General features: G+C 51.9%; 5 protein-coding genes across 5 annotated transcripts; 3 read left to right on the forward strand and 2 right to left on the reverse strand.

Annotated features, from left to right (window-relative positions):
• Nucleotides 1–487: 487 nt before the first annotated feature.
• On the forward strand, nucleotides 488–1,561 carry ALTATR162_LOCUS4481 (uncharacterized protein; the record flags this gene model as incomplete). Its single annotated transcript, XM_043312092.1, has 2 exons — nucleotides 488–893; nucleotides 987–1,561. The coding sequence occupies 2 exons, from the start codon at nucleotides 488–490 to the stop codon at nucleotides 1,559–1,561; spliced, it is 981 nt and encodes a 326-aa protein (XP_043168027.1).
• Nucleotides 1,562–1,755: 194 nt separating this feature from the next.
• ALTATR162_LOCUS4482 (uncharacterized protein) lies at nucleotides 1,756–4,533 on the reverse strand (the record flags this gene model as incomplete). Its single annotated transcript, XM_043312093.1, has 3 exons — nucleotides 1,756–2,991; nucleotides 3,043–4,307; nucleotides 4,368–4,533. 3 exons carry the CDS (start codon nucleotides 4,531–4,533, stop codon nucleotides 1,756–1,758), a joined length of 2,667 nt encoding a protein of 888 aa, XP_043168028.1.
• Nucleotides 4,534–5,584: 1,051 nt separating this feature from the next.
• ALTATR162_LOCUS4483 (uncharacterized protein) lies at nucleotides 5,585–6,397 on the forward strand (the record flags this gene model as incomplete). Its single annotated transcript, XM_043312094.1, has 1 exon — nucleotides 5,585–6,397. One exon carries the CDS (start codon nucleotides 5,585–5,587, stop codon nucleotides 6,395–6,397), a length of 813 nt encoding a protein of 270 aa, XP_043168029.1.
• Nucleotides 6,398–6,735: 338 nt separating this feature from the next.
• ALTATR162_LOCUS4484 (uncharacterized protein) lies at nucleotides 6,736–7,981 on the reverse strand (the record flags this gene model as incomplete). Its single annotated transcript, XM_043312095.1, has 2 exons — nucleotides 6,736–7,689; nucleotides 7,757–7,981. The coding sequence occupies 2 exons, from the start codon at nucleotides 7,979–7,981 to the stop codon at nucleotides 6,736–6,738; spliced, it is 1,179 nt and encodes a 392-aa protein (XP_043168030.1).
• Nucleotides 7,982–8,443: 462 nt separating this feature from the next.
• Nucleotides 8,444–9,895, forward strand: ALTATR162_LOCUS4485 (uncharacterized protein; the record flags this gene model as incomplete). Its single annotated transcript, XM_043312096.1, has 1 exon — nucleotides 8,444–9,895. One exon carries the CDS (start codon nucleotides 8,444–8,446, stop codon nucleotides 9,893–9,895), a length of 1,452 nt encoding a protein of 483 aa, XP_043168031.1.
• Nucleotides 9,896–14,251: the final 4,356 nt, after the last annotated feature.

Genomic DNA, 14,251 nt, shown 5'->3' on the forward strand with positions numbered 1-14,251 from the left:
CGGCGGGTTCTAGCGTCTACCTGCGGCGATCAGTCTACATTCAATGCTCCAAGTCTGAGCACCCGGACACGCACGTATATGAATAGGCATGTGCATCAAGTATCGACAACAATCTGTGAAGCACGCGAACAAACCTTTGTCAAACTACGCAATCGTGACTGTAAACAGATGACGTTACTTTGGTACCTGACGCGTGCTAATCATGAGGATGATTCGCCATCATGGTGCTAATCGTCACCCATCATGGTCTTCACTGTTTGACTATATATTCGCACAAGAGTAGTACACCGAGGCATAGATAGGCGCCGTTTACTTTCTCAGGGTCTACACAGCAAGTACAACCTTAACTGCTCCTACTCTAGAAGAGTTACAAGTCGCGACCGCAACAATCAGCTTCTGGTTTCCTTGCCTCCTCTCTCGAGCACACGTACCATAATAACCACTCTTTTGTTTCGCACATCACACACCTCGTAGCATAGAGCACAGCATGGCTACCTTCTCCGACCTGTCTCCATACCTCAACTTCCTAATCTCCCCTCGAATCCCCCCAGAACTCGTCTTGAAGACAATCCAGCATTTACCTTTCAACGACGGCTCGCTCATCACCACAATTCGGAGCGCTCACCCACGTCTCCGCGCCATCTTCAAAAACTACGAAAGATCCATTACCGGCAGTTTTATGAGAAAGGAGCTTCGCCATGCAGAAACAGATTTTAGCTGTCAGGATGGGAGGTTGAATGTCGATTGGTTGGCGGGTTGTGTTGGCAAGTATGATATTGTGGATGATGTTATGGACGCCCTCTGCTCTGAGCACAACTTCAATGCTGTTTTACGGCATAACGTGAGCCTTGCAAATGCAGGGTTACTACTATTATATAAACTCGTCCCCATCGGTCAGTCACAACTTCTTTCACTTTCACTTCCACAAAAGAATGCTTCTCGTAGTTCCGTATATCTCCAGCTAAACACATAACCCCCCAAAACAGAATCCCACGCAGAACGGATATTCTACATCAAGAACCTCCAACGCGACCCTCTAGCCGCAATATACCTCGTGCTGCACCACTCGACCCTCTCAGCCCGCTACCACGGCTCCGGCTGGATAAACCAGCGCACATACGGCCGTTTCATGGACGCCAACCAAGTCTCGCTCCGCTGCGAATTAGAATTCTGTTTCGCGGAAGCGGCGCTTGGTCTCGGTCCAGATTTTGTCTCCGACACACTGCTCCACCACGATACGTCGGATGCGGAAACCACGCTGCTCAACTTGTACCATGACCACGGTACGCATGATTGGGATTGGCCGTGTTGGGGGACTGCAAAGGGCGAGTTTGAACCACCGAGGACACAGGGGCCGAAGCGGGAGCCGGGTAAGGGTACGAGTTTGTTTACGACGTTGCTTGAGAGGTTGGCCGAGCTTATGGAGTGTGGGTTGGAGGATGTTAGATTGAGGATTGAACGGGAGCTTGAGAGTGGGGATCACTCATTGGCGTACCTAAGCTTGGGGGGTAAGGCAAGGTTACTGGAGGGACGGAATATTGAGGATGGGGATGGGAAATAGGTAGGGTTAGAATGTCGGTTTTGGACCAGATTTTTGACGTTGTGTACAATGGTATTCCTAGCACACCTTTTAGAGAGTTTATTAAGCAAGCCGTCATGGTGCGATACAAGTGCCCTGATAATCTCACCAGACATCTTCATAATATAACAACCCACTTCACTCCACCATTCCCCTATCCCATCCATATCCACACATCATTTCAGCGTATCAACCAACTCCCTATATATCTTCTTCAAATCCCTGACATCCCCCTCCAATTCCTCCACCCTCTCCGTCTTCTCCCCCAACATTTCCAACGCCGTCTCTTCCCTACTCTCCATCTCGCCCAACCTCCTCTCCAAATCCCGCACCTTCTCCCCTGTTCCTTTGCTCTCATCCACTTCACGCATAAGCTTGACGACTTCCTCACGGGCTTCGTCGCGTTGGGCAGTTAGACGCGCGAGTTCTTCTTTATGCGTTGCTTTTTCCGATTCCAGCCTGCGGACGGCGGCGCTCATGCGCTCGACGAGTTGGACCGAGGGGCCTGCACCGGCGGTGGAAACGCTTATCATGTCGTTTATGGTGCGGTGCGGGGAGGATGTGTTTTCAAAGGGATCATTATCATGATCAATTGTGTGGATAGAGGGGGTGTCTAGTGGCGCCATGCTGCCATTGAGGTTCGACATACTTGACGGAATCGAGTTTTGTCGTTGGGGGGTGCCGATTTCTGGTGTACGGACTTTGGTAGTTGTGGATTTATTATGGCGGGAGCTGGAAGGGCGGCGCGAGGCGAAGTCGTCGAACATGCGGTCCATGGGTGACATCATGGGCATGTCCATGCCGCTGGTGATGGAACGGGGGTTTGGTCGGCGGTTGTGTATACCTAATGGATCTGGCGAATGCCTTCGCTGTGCTATTGAAGGCGAATCTGTCCGGAGATAATGAGACTCGCCCATTAGAGATGGTGTCTGTATCTCCACCTTCCACTTGTTTTTCTCGTCTTCTAGTCGTTGTTGGAGCTCAGCTTCCCATATCTTCTTCTCTCGTTCAAGTTCGGCTTGTGCATCTTGTGCTGCAGTCTCCGCCTGTGTGAGCCTAGCTTGTAGCTTTTGAGCTGCGGCACGCTGCTCGGTCAGATCGTGTTCGAATGTCCGGGCTCGCTCATTGATGCTCTCGAGCTCGTCCTCCAGCCGACGTGCTTTTGAGTTGAGCTCTCTTGCTTTTCGTCTGACATCGGATTCGCGCTTTGCCGTTTCATCTCGGTCTTTCTCGAGAGCTGCCATACGAGACGTCAAAGTAGTCTCGATACCCTGCCAGTTCTCGGAAGCTAGCGAGTACTGAGTCTGCAACGTCTCGATTTGTCGCAGAAGCTTGGCTTGTGAATCACCAGTTGCAGATGAAGACGCTTCTTCTGTGCGGCTACGGAGCAACTCCAGCTTGGACTCCAGGTTCTAAAGTGTCTGTCAGTATACTTCTGTTTTCAAAAGGCTGTCCCCACTTACAGCAATCTCACCGCGCAACTCAAGCTCGGCGACCTTTGCTTTCTCCTGCTGGCTCTTCGCTTCGTCTCTGGCCGCTTGAAGCTCCCTCTTCGCACGGTCTTCAGCAAGCTTCTTTTCTATCCGGACGTTTTCAATATCCTCTTTCAGCGATGCAGTAGCCCTCTTCTCCGCCTCCAGCGCTCCAGATTGGGCCCTCTTTTCCGCATCTTCTGCCCGGTAGAGCGCATCGTTGAGCTGTCTCCGCAGCTCAGTTATTGTGAGCCCAGCCTCTTCGCGCTCTGCTCTGATGGTTTCAATATCCTTTTCAATCCGGCCCACAATCTTCAACTTTTCCTGCGCAGACTTTTCTGCCGCCTCGGCGCGCCGTGCCCTTTCCGATTGCTCCGTGATGCTCTTCTCCGCCTTTGTCAGTCGCTGTTTGAGAGTGGCAATTTCCTTGTCCTGCTCCAAAGTCTTGGTGCGCATCTTCTTGATAGTGGTCAGATGCTTCATCTCCGTCTTTGAGAGCTTCTGCCCCTCTTCCATGAGCGCAGCTATCTGTGCATCCTTGTCCGCCAACTTCTTGTCGGCCGGTGTTGCTTGTGAGTCGGAAGAAGCAGCTTTTGCAGAGGCGGCAAGTTGCTCAGAAAGGTAGGTGAGTTTCGACTGCAAGGCATCGATGCGCTCCAAGTGAGAGTTGAGCTCCTCACGATTGTCCCGCAACGTCTCCTCGTATGTCTTCTGGAGCAAAGATAGCTCAACTTGTACTTCTTCAGGGTCTTTAGCTTCGGGAGGCGGTGTTGGGGCAAGGGCGTCAATAGAGGGTCGCGACAGGTTGCTATCGAAGGACTGGCGCGGGGAGGACGTTTGCGGGGTGACGATTGAGGGTATCGAGGGCATGGACATGGTAGGAACGGGCGTCGATATGGGTTGTTCAGCTACCAAAGGCGTCGGTGGTGGTGAGGTCGCTGGAGGAGAGGCTACTGGCGCGGGTGCTTCTTCAGCGGGTTGTGGAGGTTGCTCGACCTTGCTCTCGTCTGGCTTGGTCGCGTCATCTTCTTTCACTGTTGAAGCTTCTTCCTTGCCAGTTGATCCTTCTGTCGCTGGCTCTGGCGCCTTCGAATCTATGCTTGCCCTCGCTGTATCGGCGACGGCATTTATGGCTGGACTCGCCGGCCTTGATCCAAGATCCGACGAGCTTCTTGCTTCCGACCCCTTGTTCACAGCCTTGGCTAGACGGTCTTGTAATCGAGAGTTGGGTCGGCTCCGTGACGAGTTCCGCGAGGCTTCTGCGTCGTTAGCCTTCTGAAGAGGTGTAATGCCATGTTTCTCCCAAGGCTACCCACCTGGCTCAATCGTGAGCTTCTTGTCCACGGCCGCCTTCTCTGTAGTCTCTGGCTTGGCGCCTGCATCTGCGCCTGCTGGCTTTGGGGTTCCATCCTCGGCCAGTATAGTGTCGAGTCGCGACTCCAAGCCCGAGATGGCGCTGTTCCACCAGTTCTTCCCACTCATGTTGCCTTTACAGCCGTGTCTTTACACTGTTCCCCGTCTATGGAGCTTCGCTAGCTTTCACCGTGCACTCGTTCTCCGCTTGTGTTTGTTCATAGCTCGATTGCGCGTAAGGCCAGGCTGGTCTGTTGGACGTGGTACGCGGTCAGGTAAGGTTTCGCGGGGAGTCGCAGGCTAAGACCGTCACAACAACCACCATAGGTAAGACGTAGTCGACACCAAGGGACCGCGTTAAGTTGTTACAACGAAATGAAACTCCTGTAAGCGAAATAGCCCCAACCGTATTCGTGTCCTCTTGATTCCTGCCGCGCAATCCCTCAAGATGACGACGGCCGCAGTTGCAGGTAGCCAAACAAACGCCGATTGGCCAGCCTTCCGCTCTGCCGCAACTCCGCCCTGACGCAACTCCCACGACCAAGGGTTATGCAGGGGACTTGGTTCCCGGCCATCTTTTCCCCATGTAAATCGCAGTATGCGACATCTTCACTTTTCCATTCCGGGTATATGCGATATGCTTTTTTGCACATGGAATTCCAGATGCACGTGAATCTTACGATGGCTACTCGATTTGAACTAGTCCTTCTAGTGGCATCACTTCTGCCGTCTCTGACGACAGCAGTAATGTTTCTTTAGTTCTTCTCGGTACTTTTTTATATAAGTACATAGATACCTTTATTCTGTCAATCTTCTCTACGACATACCCTCATCTATCATCACCATCAAGATGCCTCTCGCAGTAAGCTATTTTACAGCAATCCCATATTTTCCTATCATCCGTACCGTCTTCGATATTTGTCCCCTGTTTCCTCATCGTCACGATCTTTCTTGAATCCAGAAACATCATTCCTAATCTTCTTTACTTTAAACTCTCTTGTCATGTCCTTTGGCCCTTTTCATAAACTCACATATTATCAAATCTTCCCTACCTTTACCAGGTTCTTGCCACATCTTCACATCGCCCACGAGAGATTGCACTGCTTTCCAAAAACCCATATAATTCACTCCACATACTGACAAACCCCAGGCAGTCGGACAAATGCGTTCCACGGCCTCCATGGCCGAGAACCTCAAGCAAGCTCAAGAACTCTGCCGCAAAGCCCACGAAGCAGGCGCAGCCGCCCTGTTCCTCCCCGAAGCAGCAGACTACTTGACCACATCTGGCGGCCTCAAACTCTGCAAATCAGTATCCGACTCTGAATTCGTTCTCGGGCTCCAAGAATCCGCAAAACAATACTCGTTGCCGATATTCGTTGGCATCCACGAACCTACCGATGACGGCCAGAAAGTAAAGAACATGTTAATCTGGATCAACGCGCAAGGCGAGATAAAACAACGCTACCAAAAACTCCATCTCTTCGACATGGACGTCAAAGACGGCCCTCAAATGCAAGAATCCGCCGGTGTCGAGCGCGGTATCCATTTGGGCGACCCCTTTGATAGCCCCGTAGGCAAATTAGGCATGCAAATCTGTTTCGACTTGCGATTCCCTGAACCTGGGCTGGCCCTGCGATCCCGCGGTGCAGAAGTGATATTATACCCCGCTGCCTTCACCACGCCGACGGGTAAAGCAGGACACTGGGAGATTCTGATTAGAGCCCGCGCCATCGAGACGCAGAGTTATATCATCGCGGCTGCGCAGGTGGGTGTGCATGATAAGGAGGGCAAGAGAAGGAGTTGGGGGCATAGTATGATTGTGGATCCTTGGGGAAGGATCGTGTGTGAGTTGGGAGGTGATGAAGGCGAGGGAGGGACGTGGAAGGGTGAGGGTGAGATTGCGACGGCGGAGATTGATTTAGAATTCGTGAGGAGTATGAGGAAGGATAGCCCGCTGAAGAGGAGGACGGATGTTTATGCTGAGCTTGTTTGAGAGGGGGGCGGAGGCTCAATCTCTTCATGTATCCCGAATGGAGAGATAGTTTTGAGGGAGTGAAGTTGCAGGTATAACATGCAATCTTTCAATAGTCGGCTGACAGGTCCCTCTATTGCACAGTCTACAGGACATGATGTGACGTGAAGCGATGAATGATGATGACGTGTTTGGTATATGTACATACTCATCGCTAGCAACTTCAACGACGCATCTCAAAAGCGATCTTTCCTCACATATCCGTACTCCAGAACGCCTGAGGTGTTCGACTCTAATGCATTTCTTTCTTCGCTCTGGAGATTAATCTCTCCTCCTTTCCCATCCAAAAAACCACCGTCTTATATCCCCAGATAATACTTCCCCCTCTCATAAGCATAAAAGCTCACCGCAGCCATCGGAACAACCTTGACATACCCAATTGTCAGTCCTACAAAAAAACCCTTATACCCCCTCTCCATGTAAATCCTCCTCGTAACCTCCGGTATACTAAGCCGATGTCCGTCACCGACCACGCCACCAACTTGCATGCGCCGTCGTATAACCTCCAGGGGGTAAGACACTGTTTGTGAAAAGAAGCCCGCGATGCCACCGCTGGCCAGCTCAGCCCAGTAACGAAGTTGTGCGGGTTTGTGACTCGTGGTGCTGGATTCCTCGCGGGAAGTGTTGGGTAATGTTGTGTAGGGGGCGAGGATGGGGATGCGCATGAGATCGGACATGGAGTCGTGGGCGAGGAAGGAAGCGCCTGCGTAGGGTATCATGCCGAGGAGCGTGGGCGTGAAGCCGCGGAAGAAGTTTGAGAGGCCGGAGTGCGGGGTGACGATTTCTACGACGTGGGTTGCGGTTGCTGTGATGGGGTTCTTTGGTTGCGATACCCGTGGTGCTTGTTCGCTGTAGATTTTTCGGACTATGGTTACTAGACTACTGCGGGCCTCCTCTTTGGTTTCGAAAGCGAGGCGCACCCGGATTACTTCGAGTGGGTAGGTGAGGAAGACACTCATCATGCCTGCTAGACTGCCCGAGACGAAGCGTCGGCCGGGTGTTTCTTGCGCCTTGTTCTTTATTATGCGACCACGTATTTGCTCGTAGGCGAGAAACTTGATGCCTGCATAAGGAAAGATGCGGAGGAGTGTTGCAGAGTGGCCCTTGAAGAGCCCGCGTACACCGGTGCTGACATAGATGTCGCGGATTGCTGTGGGGAAACCTATCCAGGAGCCTGCATATTTTGCGAATTGGGGGTTGCGGGTTTGGAAGAGGATTTTCACGCGGTCGAGGGGGCCCACTACTGTTTTCGCCTAGGAGACTGTCAGTACATGTTCTTTTAGTGGTCTGGTCCATATGAGGAAGAGCATCTTGACATACAGCGCATCCAGCGAATCCTCCCGCCACTCCGCTCTTGATCAGGTATTCCATGCTGTTCTTATCCATCTTCTTCCTCCCAGAGGCCATGTCCGCGCCTCCCTCCTTCTTCGCCGACATGGCAGTGTCATGGTCCGGTATTATATTGCTTGCGCGAGTTGGTTGCGCCGCAGTCATCGTCATGATATTCGATTTGTTTCCGTCATAGCGGAGGAGATCCGTGGACATTCCAGAGCTGAGGTGCGTGGGGATTACCGCGACATGAATATTGTATGTTTGCGGCGCCTTCAATGTCGTTGACTCGCGTGGCTATGACAAGGGACGTGGTAGGAGAGGTCGCGTGTATGTGGATTAGAAAGCAACGCCGTTGTGTGGTTTGGTGTTTGACATGCAGCCACGCCGATGACGTTTACCGAGGCTGATCTGCTGCTTTCGGCCGGCACTTGGCCCAGATCGTTTCATCCGACGCTACCCATCGGAGATGTTTCCCATGGAGCGCTCAACACCAACTGAACATCACGACATTCAATATCAAGGCTTCATGACCATTTTCCATGTGCATCTTTCAGAATATGAGATCCATTATTTGAGTGTGGCCTTTGAGAGTGCGACCAGGAAATAGCTGTGACGTAAGACTAGAATTGGTAGGAATTTTCCATCATTGTCCTTTCTTTTCGATTGCCTCTCACTATGACTTCCTCAAACCCGATCATCTACCAGAACGCGGAGGGGGACATCACATTGGTCGATATACCAACGTCCATCGCAGCAGCACAAGGCGACCGCTCGGGTGTGTTACTCTCTACCGCACCATTAGAAGCGCCTATCGAACCGAAAGAGGACTACCGGCCCAAGGCACAGAAACTTAGAACGAAAAAGGCTCAGGCCCAAGACACGGATAACACGCAGCATGTCGAGTATCACAGCTTGCCACATGTGACGGTGGCAGAAGTCTCCAAACACGACTTCCAGTCGCTGCATCTTGACGACCTGCGGTACAAAGTCCTCGCTGAACATGCACTCCGCCAAATTCGCGCACAGGTTCCAGGGCCATGGTGCACACAGCGCAAGCTGATGACCCAGGAACCAGCTCACAGGGAAGAGCAAGCTATGGACGTAAACGAAATTTCGGAAAAAGAGCTCGAATCACGGATGAAGGAGTGGGCCTCATGGAGCGAAAGCAAAGAAGACGATACTGCATTCAATCTACAGCAGATGATGGCTTCTCTCGGTGCAACTTCTGAGGCTGCAGAACCGGCTGCCGTGGCACCAAAGTGGATGATGTCGTACCGCCCTGCACGTGAGACTGCAAGTAGTACACTGGTCGCTGAAACGGTCTCTCAAGACGCACAAACCGAACCATGGACAGGTACCTTCCACAACCCCAATCACCACTCCCTGACACTTGCGATCGCCGAAAACATGTCGCAATCAGCTCAGCTGGGTCCGGAGTATCATTTCACGATACCACCCCGTTCCACATTATTCCTTAGCGATTCCACTGCATCGGATGCTTTCCGTACCTCGTTTCGTGAACTCACAGACGAATACACCCTTCCACGACACTTCGATCTAGTACTGCTGGACCCACCATGGCCCAATCGTTCAGCCAAGCGGAAGGGCGCGTATGAACAAGTTGGTGGTATGCCGTACCTCAAGAAGATGCTGCTGAGCATGGATATTGACAGTTATCTCGAACACAATGCGCTGGTGGGTGTCTGGATCACGAACAAGGAGGCGTTGAGAGAGCATGTGCTGGGTCCCGGTGGACTTTTTGAAACGTGGAACGTGGGCTTGCTAGAGGAGTGGATATGGATCAAGACGACGACCAAAGGCGAGCCCATGTTCGACATCGATGGTGCCATGCGCAAGCCCTATGAGATTTTGCTACTGGGTCGCGCGGCCCCGAACTCGTGGACGACGATGACACACGCGCCAACAGTCAAGAGGAGAGTCATTGCTGCTGTGCCAGACATCCACTCACGAAAACCGTGTCTGAAGCAGTTACTCGAACCCTATTTGGCAGATCCAACTGATTACAGCGCGCTTGAGGTCTTCTCCCGGTACCTTGTCAGGGGATGGACGTCTTGGGGTAACGAAGTACTGAAGTACAACTGGGATGGTTACTGGGCTCCGGCTTGAAGCGCCGTGGCCTTGGGAAGTAAGTTTTGACCTCTCTGGCACAGGATATACCGCAGTTATGCATTACACATGGTAACCCAATAGGACGTGCTGGTCCCGGACAATGGTGGTCCATAGAAGGACGCACTATCCTAGGAACGTCAGCCAGTCTCTCTTTGGGAGCGGACATGTCGTCTGTTCATGGATTCAAAACTCTAGAATAGTAGTTGTAGTATTCTGTAGTATAGCCATGTGGCGAAGGCGTAGAGCTAAGAGCATAACAACGCGGCATCGGGTCATGCGCTCGACTCACGACCCGTTCATACGAATTCAAGCCAGAGCAATACCCGAGTATTCCTCACTTCCGCGTTTGATTACATCTAGACACACGTCTCAATACCCGTAATACGTCTTCGCCCACCCCTTCCACTTCACATGCCGACTACCGCCATACCCACTGATCAACAACTATACTTCGAACAGTAACTACAATCCCCACTATGACGCCACCTCTCCATCAGCTTCTTACGGAAATTGCCATTTCTGATGGAAGAAACCGGTTAAAGAGATATCAGGGTCCTGATGAAACCCACTGTATCTCCACAGCATTTGCAAAAGTGTGTGTGGAGGGGAGAATCCACAGTCTACCCCACCGGCTTTCCTTTCCTGGTACCCCACGTCCCGAGATGATAACCGCCATATCCTCGGGAAGCGGAGCATTCTCGCCTTCTGGAGGGTGAAACAAGAAGATCTAGATCAAATGCCGAAGAGTAGCATCAACCGCGGTAGGCACGGGAGTAATGCATTCAGAGCAATTTCACATGTCATGTGTGGTGTGGCGTGGGGATGGTAAGCGCCCTTGTGATCATCACTCTACCTGCCCTGCGTGGGGTCTCGTTGGAGCAACTAAAACAGTGACATATGCACGACATACAGCAAGACTAGTCTTCGCCTGAGCACTAGGCGAATGAGCTACGAGGGTTCTACCATCGTGTGTGGATTGGAAATGAGGGAAGGAATGAGAGGATTCCCACGAAGCGCCATTATCGCCGCCTCTTGCAGCGGAAAAGGTCAAGCAAGGCAGACACCGGCCTACCAACCGTCAACTTGTATACCTGGATAACCAAGCTGGTGGCAAATCTGCTCCGCCACGTAGACGCCTGGAGGACTTGGTAAGAATGGGGGACAGGCGCCTTCTTTATGGCTGTTACAACTGGGCATGGCCCTGCTTTCTCGCTTTCATGCACCATCTGGCAGTTTTCCATACGCGGCTCCGACAGCGGAAGTCGATCGATCGGCATGCTTGCATTTTAGGTGTCGCACTGCATAGACTACGATATGGAGGTGAGCGGTGTTGGGATGAGTTTGTTAGGCGGTGAGTCACCGCTATACCGATTTCCTTTGTCTATTGCGATGTTGAGATGCTATGTAGTTTTTAGATGTTGCAAGGTATAGAGAGTTGCAAGGCGGAGAAGGCTCCAAGGCTGAGTAGTTGTTTACCTGGTCTGCTGACTGATTTGTAGTGGGCAAACATGAGTGGGAGTGTCGTGGATGCCTACTAGGGGGCCTCGTGGAAATTTGCCCCACCATCATTGGACTCGCATTTGTGCAACGAGTTTCGAGCGGATGTCGCAAACAATATCAAAGATGGCGAAGTCCATTATTCGGTGGGATTTGCCCGTTGCAGCAGAGATGCGACGATGTAGTCGCACCGAGTGGCAGCTGTCAGATCGACAGAGTTGCGTGCCCCTACTGCGGCGCCAACGCCCGGAAGCAAGCACGCTGCAGAGGTTATCAGTGAGAATGTAACAACCATTCCAACTGTTTCAGATAACAATTCGGTGAATGGCATCTCGCACTAGATGCACCATCTGCATCCCCGCGTCGACTCCTCACGATGCATGTCCATAATTCTCCGTTTTTGATCAGCCACCGGAGTTTCTCCTCCCCTCATCTGTAAGCGGAAGAATTGCAACCGAAATCGACCAACTATCCTATACTGTACACAGTAACGGATTATTTCTCACGAATCCTATTCATCGTGCACCTGCCTGTCAAGTACCTAGTGACATGCAGGGCGATTGTTGATCGCAACGGCGGTCTAGGCCGCGATAATCCCATGGTACACTTGCATCCTCTCAAACAACCACGCAGGCGGTTGTACTTCCGGAAGAGGAAAGTACTTTTGCAAACAGTCTTGTAGTTTTTGGAATATGATTCTGGATTCATGGCTTGAGGGCGATCGAGAGCACAGCGATGATTTAAGAAATGAAATTGAATATTTTTTTTGAGCCGTTCGAACCGCTCAAACCGCGGCCGGATTTGAATTTTGAAGCTGTATCCACTCACCGCCACTGCACGGTATGTGTTGAGGTGTTGCATGAAATTGAGGCTCCAACACCTGCTCCACAGCCACAGCACCCGGCCGTTTTTCGCCAGCACCCATGAATCGTAGGTGTTTGGTCTCACGAAAACATGTCGGAGGTAGGCTGTTGCATCTCCACATCGGAGCGCTGAAATTTTTACCCAGTTGAGTCGTCTTATCGTTTGGATCCACATCGGACCTTCTACGTAAAGGGAGGACAGGCTTCTAGTTGAAGGCTGTAGCCGCACCATAAGCACGATGATGCTACCGATCCACCCACGTGCGTTTTCACCGAAATGAAGTTCGTTTACTTCGTACTGGTATGTGGATATCATGGCAGAGACTTTTTGACGATAGCTTCATGTTTGCAGGAGTTGCAAAAAAGAATAGCGCCGTGGCGGATTTAGTGCGGTTCTGCATGCCCGACGACGTCATAATTGAAGTTTGGTGATAGCATCGAGTTAAGTGATACGGGGTCTGACATGGGGTCGTGAATGGAGACAGCGGCACACCTGCTTCGTCAGGGTGTTGGCTGATGTCGTTTGTGGGACAAACGTCGTCATGAACAGGTGCTGCTTTATGGGTCTGCAGACCCTGCATTTCGCTCGAGCTGCGAGGTTTGCCAAAACAGCCATGTGGTTCCTTGCATGTGAACTTGCAAACAGGGGAACCCTTCGTATCAGCTAAGTAAAGTTTATTCACACGCGGTTTGGAACCTTCTTAGTTTGGTCGCCTGCCCGCACTCTGTGCAGCAATAGCGAAAAGGCTAGGAGTAGCGTCAACGTGGCCTAGTTGACCGACCGACCTTCTGACCGAGTCGTCAACCGAACTATAGCTCTACTTTGGCACTGGTCCAATGGTAAAACAGAACCTCGGTAAAGGCAATATGGGTGTTGACTCGACCCGAGGAGCTGCGCACGAGCACTTTGGAAACGGTGGTAGCGCATGGAAGAATGGAAGAACCTTCCACACTAGGGCGGACGGACTCACGATCCCCAGTTTCCAGAGGAAGCACAGACGGTTTCCTTCTACCGACCCCAGATTACCGGCAGAGCGTACAGGCAAAAACGGGTCGCGAAAAACGTGGAGATGAAAGCAGGGTGCTCTATTCCAACGTTCAGCCGAGCGCAGATGCACACAATGTAAGCGACAGGGCTGATCTTTGTGCTCCGTTTCCTTTGTGGTGTTTGCGAATTTATAGGCACAAAGGGTTGTATTTGCGGAAACCGTTGCGGTGATGATGCGAACGGGAGGGTGTGCTCACTGCATGCGACACGGACATTACAGATCTCTACTCAGCCTCCCGCACACTGCAGGTCAACAGTAAGCAGTTGGGGCGTGTACCACGCCTCCACAACGCATTTGGAACTTGATAATGAAAGGAAGGTTACTGGACTTTGTTCGGGGCCAACACGGATCCGCAGCGGCTGCAAGTATGACTCCTGCAAACCGTCTCACTGAGCGATAATGGCGGTTGTGGAAGTGTACAGTTGATGCCGGGCCGAGATGTACCTCGCTACAACTATTGGTGGCAATGCTACCTTGCTCCACGGCCTGTAAAGTACCTGCCGGCTATGGAAGACTACTGGTGGGTGAGGTTGTAAAGGGGACCCGCAGGCTAGAAATTGTCTCGGAGGCCACGAGTGGAGACCTTCATCCACTGACTGGACCCTGGGATCGTCGTCGAGATGCATGTGATGGCGACTAATGTACCCCATGTGCTTGACCGGCTAAACCTCGATGCGAAAGGAAAGCACACGTTCCGAGGCTATCTTCAGACTTGAGGAAGCTTTGTGGAGTGGTTTCGTTTCAAAACGGCGAGGATCGCCTTGTGTGGCCGGCCTGTATCGTCGGCGAGGGAGGGGCAAGACAGGTGGCCACTCTGCGACACTCGAATCAAGTTGTCAAACAGCCATATGGACTGTTTGGGGTACATCCGCAAAAACAATCACTATCAATTTCACAAGGGGGCACGGAGAAGCGGACAGTAACCCGGGGCATGCGTTTGCACT

Source organism: Alternaria atra (assembly GCF_907166805.1).
Source record: "Alternaria atra isolate CS162 genome assembly, contig: 23, whole genome shotgun sequence".
NCBI lineage: Eukaryota > Fungi > Ascomycota > Dothideomycetes > Pleosporales > Pleosporaceae > Alternaria > Alternaria atra.